Genomic DNA, 7,500 nt, shown 5'->3' on the forward strand with positions numbered 1-7,500 from the left:
TTTGAGATAAAACGTTTCTTCTTTGACGATGTAAATCATGTACATGACAATGGTAAAGGGAGGAGGAGGAGGAGGGGGCGGGAGGCTGTATGGCAGTGCCCCCGAAAACGGAGTATGGCTGCCTACACGAAGGGGTAAAAACGGTCATACACATAAAAGCCCACTCGTGTACATACGAGTGAACGTGGGAGTTGCAGCCCACTAACAAAGAAGAAGAAGAAGAAGAAGAAAATGAAGAAGATTCTAGAAGTATGGCAGTCAATCGTGTCCGACTATGACCATTAGAATAGCAGAGCTGTCCTGACTATCCAGGCTAGGAATTTGAGCGTAGTGGAGAGGAGAGTGTCTTGCGCAAGTTACACCCCCCACCCCACCCCGCCTCACCTCTCTCTCTCTCGGCCGAGAAGACTTTAAGAGGGCAGTCGGCGTTTGGGATGGTCCCCCCTTCACCCCCCCTAAAGGCCAACTAACCGCCCCTCCACCGACCACAACCCCCCCACCCCCCCAAGGCTGTAGCAAGACAACAGCCACAGCAATCTTAAGAGCTTCCCAGTTTTGAGTGTCACAGTCGTTCACGAAAGACTAACTCTCTCCATACGAACGGCGAAAGAGACGACGTTAACAGCGTTTCACCCCAATTACCATCATCAAAATATTGCAAGCGGAAGGCTCTTATTCTGAAGAGGTGAATGTTGACAAAGATACCACAATTCTGACGACGGAAGCTAAAGGCTGGGTCATTCAGACACCCACTGGACATCCGAGGGGTCTGTGTAGAGGAGAAGAGAGGGCTGGCCGTACTGATTGAGCTAAGCTGTAAAATGCAGGCCGCCGACCTAACTTACCCTCCCTGAGGCTGCAGCACCAAAAGCCAATGCAATCTTGCTTCCCGGGTTTCAGAGTCACGGACAGTCATTCACGAGAGACACATGAAGCTGTAAAAGTGCAAGGCTAGCAGCCACACACACACACACACACACACACACACACACAGTACATGACCAACATATTGTTTTGTTTCGCAGCTGGGAGGTACGAGGGGTGCGGGGAGGGGAGGGGGGGGGGGGGTGAGCCAAAACACAAAAATTCTCAAACAACTGCTGTGGAGTGATGGCCTAGAGATAATGCGTCCGCCTAGGAAGCGAGAGAATCTGAGCGCGCTGGTTCGAATCACACGGCTCAGCCACCGATATTTTCTCGCCCTCCTAGTACTAGACCTTGAGTGGTGGTCTGGACGCTAGTCGTTCGGATGAGACGATAAACCCGAGGTACCGTGCGCAGCATGCAATTTGCGCACGTAAAAGAACCCAAGTCAACAAAACGGTTGTTCCTGGCAAAATTCTGTAGAAAAATCCACTTTGATAGGAAAAACAAATAAAACTGCACGCAGGAAAAAATTACAAAAAAAAAAAAAAGGGTGGCGCTGTAGTGTAGCGACGCGCTCTCCCTGGGGAGAGCAGCCCGAATTTCACACAGAGAAATATGTTGTGATCAAAAGAAATACAAAATACAAATACCAAATACCTCTTCAAACTTTTTGGAGATCATGGTGAAGGCCTTGAAGATGGTGTCGATGGACCCGGTGACCGTGACGATTCTCTCCGGGCACGACCCGTCCGAGATGTTGATTTTGGCACCACTCTGAACAGTCACAACCAGCCAGAACCCGTTCAGTCAATCAATCAGTCAGTCAGTCAGTCAGTCAATCAATCAATCAATCACCCACTCACTCCTACACTGCACTGAAAACGTCTGTTTGCTAACAGCAAGACGCGTCATTAAACAAAAACGAAACAACAACAACAACAACAAAAGGCCGTCCATTTTTTTGGTTTCGTGTTGTACACAAAAGAAAAATGATAGCTAATTGCAAAACGCGACCAGAAGCTAACAAGGAATAAAACCTTAAAAAAACAAACAAACCAACACAAAACAAACAAACAAAACGATAAAAAAAATCTTGTTTTTACATTTGATGAAGAACGTAAAAACGAACAATTGTTCACAATTTGTAAAACTTGTCCAAAATGACAACAAAAACAATAAATTTGATAAAACAACAACAACAACAAAATAAAGGAATAATAGAGAAAGACGGAAAGAAAATCTTTCGTACATAAAGTTTATAAACTGAACGAGACTAAACAAAAACAAACAAACAAAAAACAAACACCCCCCCCCCAAAAAAAACAAAAAACAAAAAAAAAACCCAACAAAATGACGGTGTCTTCCTAACGAAGAACTGAAACTGAACTCATCAAATGTGAACGAAACCTTCGCAACTGTCTCACAGCTGAAGTCCCGCAGACAAAAATATTACAAACAACAACAAAAAACAAACAAACAGAATATATAAATTTCACGGATCCCTTTTTTTTTTTTTTAGCTTTCAAAAGGACAGTGACTAACTAATTCAACACAAACAGTGGAGGCCTCGATTCTACTACAAAAACCAAAAAGAAAACAAACAAAAAAAAAACCACCAAAAAAAACAGAACACGCACACACAACCCCCCCCCCCCCAAACAAAACAAAACAGCAACAACAAAAACAGCAACAAAAAACAAAACAAAAAAACAGCAACAAAAAGCATGGGTATGTGAACTGAAAACGTGTACACTAATCACATTCACAATCATCATCATTATTATCACCATCATCATCATCACTATTATTATTATTATCATCATTATCATTGTTATCAGTATGTTCCTAATCAACAGCTGTTATCACTATTCGAATCTCTCTCTCTCTCAGTGTGTGTGTGTGTGTGTGTGTGTGTGTGTGTGTGTGTGTGTGTATGCATGTGTACATAATCATACAATATCATATCTGATTCCAGTGTATCAAACACGACGCAACAATAAATCACTCAACAAAAATCAAAACTGACAAATCGCTGGCGCAAAAACATCCCAGTCAATAACTTAACAGCTGCTTCCCTTTAAAACGAACATTAAAATGAAACTTTGTATCAGATCAAACGCACACACACACACACAAAAAAAAGCCCAGATACAGTCAATGATTGATTTACAACTATTTCCGTGAAAACAAACATTAAAATGAAACTCTATAATCACATCAAACGCACGAAAAACAGACACAGTTAATAATTTACACAACTGGTTCCGTTAAAATGAAATAAAACAGATACTCGCGTAAAAGCTAACATTAATACTCTGAATGTTGATAACTGAATGCATAAAACAGATACTCACTTTAAAGCTAAACATTAATACTTTGTATGTTGATAACTGAATGCAGAAAACAGATCCTCACGTTAAAGCTAAACATTAACACTTTGTATGTTGATAACTAAACGCAAAAAAAAAACAACAGATACTCACGTCCTCTCGGAATTTCTTGATATTGTCACCTTTCTGCAACAGAAACCGAAAACTCGACATTAGTTCCTGTGAATCGATCGGGAAATAAATTCATGAAACAAAAAATACAACAGTACGACCAGGTTATACACAGAATATTGGAAGGGTGTGTGTTGGGGAAGAGGGGGGTGGGTGAAGGAGTGTGAGGGGTTGGGTGGGGGGGAAGGAGGAGGCTGGGGGCATGCGTGAAGAGTTTTGATTAAAAAAAAAAAAACAGAAACAAAAAAAAAACAAAAAAAAAACCAACCCCCGTCCCCCACCTCAATCTAAAATAAATGCACGCCAAAACCAAAGACATTGAAAAGAAAATCATTATTCTCTGTCTCTCTTTCTCTCTCTGTCTCTCTCTCTCTCTCACAGATATACATATACATACAGACAGAGACAGAGACCTGTAGACAAACAGACAAACATCTCTGGCAGACAGACAGAGACAGACAGAGATAGTCAGATAGACAGACAGAGAGAGACAGAGAGACAGACAGACAAAGAGAGAGAGACAGAGAGAGAGAGAGAGGGGGGCGAGAGGGTGAAGCAGGTGATAGAGAAAGACAGTCAGAGAGAAAAAAAAAAGAGGCACAGAGAGAGAGAGAGAGAGAGAGAGAGAGAGAGAGAGAGAGAGAGAGAGAGAGACAGAGAGAGACACAGAGAGAGAGAGACAGAGAGAGAGGCAGAAAGTGAGTCAGAGAGACAGACAGAGTGGCCGACACAGAGACAAAGAAGCTACTATAGGTAAGGTATATTACGGAGACGGGAGGGGGGCGTGGGTGTGCGTGTGTGTGTGTGGGGGGGGAGGGGGGGGTTGGGGGGGGGGGCATGGGGGAGGCGGGGGGGGAGGGGAGTTGGGGGGTGGGGGGGGGGGCAGGTGAGATAAATGGCCGAAGACAGAGGGTATTATACACTGGGCAGGGGTGGGTGGGGGGGGGGGGGGGGGGGGGGTGGTTGTTGGTGGAGTGGTTAGTAGTGGCTGTACTGCATAGCATCATCAGCTGTTTCTCATCAACGCAAAACAACTGTGCCAACAACAGCATTAAACAGCCCCCCCGCCCCCCCTCTCTCTCTCTCTCTCCTTCCTCCTCTCCTCCCTCCCCCTCCATTGTACCTCTTCTCGTCCCCCCCCACTCCCTCCCCCGCCCCACTCTCTCTCTCTCTGCGTCTACCAACTCCACACACACACAACAGCGTTTGTAGTCTCTCTCTACCTCCCTCCCCCACCCCCTCATTTTTTTTCAAACTTTCCATACACACACACACACACACGTACACACACGTGCACACACACACTCCCCCCTCCCAACACACACACGCACTCTGCTCCCCCACACACACACACGCGCGCGCACACACGCACACACACACACACATATATATATATACACACACACACATATTTGAGTGTTGTTATGTGTTGTTATGTGTTGTGTTGTGCGTGCACGTGTGTGAGTGAGTGAGTGTGCTTGTGTGTGTGTGTTTGTGTGTACATGCTTGTGTGTGTGTGTGTGTGTGTGTGTGTGTGTGTGTGTGTGTGTGTGTGTGTGTGTGTGTGTGTGTGTGTGTTACATTACAGTTCGCACCAGCCAATAAACACAAGCCAAATTATCAATGTATATCTATTCATTCATTCATACTGTTATTTTCTATTATCATACCACAATAAAATAGAGACACTATGATATCAACCTCCCCCCCCCAAAAAAAAAAAAAAAACAACAAAAAACGCAAACAATACCGCGATATGAATGCTTCTGATATTGTAAAAGAATACATTCTCTCTCTCTCTCTCTCTCTCTCTCTCTCTATGTATATGTATATACATATATTAATCCATTAATTTACACTGTTATTTACTATTACCAAATCACAAAAAAAACCCCAGTGACAATAGTATTTCCAAGAATCTCGACACGAGAGTTACTGATATTGTAAAATAATAAGAGTATCAACACACTTATTCCACTAATCTACACTGTTATTTGCTATTACCGTATCACACGCACAGACACACACACAAATAGTGACGATAATAGTTCCAGACACGCGATATGACTGTTTCTGATGTTGTGCCAAGCTGAGCACGCGGCCTTGAACTCACTGGATTGCGTCGCATTTAACCTGTGTACGTGCACGCAGTCACACGCACGCGCGCGCACACACACACACACACGCACGCGCGCGCACAAGCACACACACACAGGTCGCAGTCGCCTGCACATCACGCACAAAAACACACCCGTGCACATGCATATAACACACACACACACACACACACACACACGGAAAAAGCACGAAAGTCGACGTCCCCCCCCCCCCCCCCCCCCAAAGAACCCCCGCCTCCTCTAAATAAAGGTCTCTCTCTAACCTCGTGTTAGAGAGAGAGAGAGAGAGAGAGAGAGAGAGTGTGTGTGTGTGTGTGTGTGTGTGCGTCAGTTTCTGTCTCCTGTGTCTCTCAGTGTGCATATGTATGTGTGTGTGTGTGTATGTGTGTATGAGCTTGAGACAGCTTGAACGCGTGCATGCGTACGAGCTTAACCTGCTCGTGCATACACGCCTTTACAGCTTCCCTCCCCCCCCCCCATCCACCCCTCCCTCCCCCTGCTACCATCACCTCCATACTCCACCCCCTACCCCCATCTCCCCTCTCCCCCGACACCCCTCACCCTCCACCCAACCACATTATTGTTTCCACGTGTGTGTGCGTGTGTGCTTTTTTGTTGTTGCTGAGGCGAACGTGCGAGTGCGCGCGTGTCCCGTCCCGGACCAAAAATGAGACAGTCACCCCCTCCACCACCACCACAACAACCACCACCACCCGCCCCGTCCCTATAATATAGTAGTTCAGTACAGACGCAATAATCCAGTCGTTCCTCTGTTTAAGTCTTGTCTGGTTGAAGGTCTTTCTCTCTCCCCAGCGCCCCCCCCCCGCACCCCCCCTCCCGACCCCCCAACTCAAGGAAAAACACACACATATACACACACGCACATGCACATGCACGCACGTACACACAGACATACACGCACACGCACACACACACACATAGGAAGAGAGACAGAGATTGAAGAGAGAGAGAGACAGAGAGAGAGAGACAGAGAGAGAGAGAGTGAGACAGACAGACAGAGAGAGAGAGAGAGAGAGAGAGAGAGAGAGAAATAAAGACAGGAAGAAAATCTTTCGTACATAAGGTATATAAACACACACACACATACATACACACACACACACACACACACACAGATAGGAAGAGAGACAGAGACTGAGAGTAAAATAAAGAGATTGTAGAGAATGAGAGAGGGAGAGACAGAGAGTGAGAGAGACAGAGTGACAGAGAGGGAGACAGAGGGATAGAGAGATAATGACAGAGAGGGACACACACACACACACACACACACACACACACACACACACAGACAGAGATAGAGAGACAGATACGGAGACAGACAGACAGAAATAAAGACAGAAAGAAAATCTTTCGCACATAAGGTATATAAACACACACACACACGTAAATCTTTTCTAATGATTTCTTCTTCTTTTTTTTAAGGGGGGCGGCGAAAAACAAACAACACCGTTTCAACTGCACCTGACATTAAATAGATATTGAATGAAATTAATATAACATAAAATTCATCTGCTGCTCAGATATACAATTCAGACTTACGGCTTTCCTTCTATTTATTTATTTATTTATTTATTTTCAGAATTTATTTTGTAACAGAATAAGTCAAGTACTTTGCTCCTTATCGTTATCCACACATCATATTCTCAGCGTTCATCATAATTCCCAGCTTGGTGCCCGTTTTAGAACTTAGCACAATGAGAAAATGTTCTGAATGCGAACGGGAAGAATAATGCCAACAGGCGAAAAAACCTCAAGCAATCTTTTATTTATTTCATTTTATTATGATTTTTTTTTTTTTTGGTGTGTGTTTCCTTGCTGTATCTTGACTGTGGTTTTATTTTTCTGTATGATTTGATATCAAGCGTATCACGTTATTTGATATTAGTCTCCAAGCACCTGCAAGTGTGTGTGTGTCTTTTGTTACGAAGTCAGCTGGTACCATTTTTGTAATCTCTCTCTCTCTCTCTCTCTCTCTCTCTCCATCTCTCTTATGT

The 7,500-nt window shown here is 44.3% G+C and overlaps 1 protein-coding gene across 1 annotated transcript in view; it reads right to left on the reverse strand.

The window, feature by feature from the left end:
- Positions 1–7,500, reverse strand: part of LOC143276441 (poly(rC)-binding protein 2-like) — a 183,144-nt gene that overhangs the window by 104,448 nt on the left and 71,196 nt on the right. Inside the window, exons 4-5 of the mRNA XM_076580933.1 lie at positions 3,351–3,383; positions 1,525–1,641 (exon numbers count right to left, since the gene is read on the reverse strand). Of these exons, the coding sequence (XP_076437048.1) occupies positions 1,525–1,641; positions 3,351–3,383 (150 nt within the window). The remainder of the gene's footprint in view (positions 1–1,524; positions 1,642–3,350; positions 3,384–7,500) is intronic.

Source organism: Babylonia areolata, chromosome 32 (assembly GCF_041734735.1).
Source record: "Babylonia areolata isolate BAREFJ2019XMU chromosome 32, ASM4173473v1, whole genome shotgun sequence".
NCBI classification, from domain to species: domain Eukaryota; kingdom Metazoa; phylum Mollusca; class Gastropoda; order Neogastropoda; family Buccinidae; genus Babylonia; species Babylonia areolata.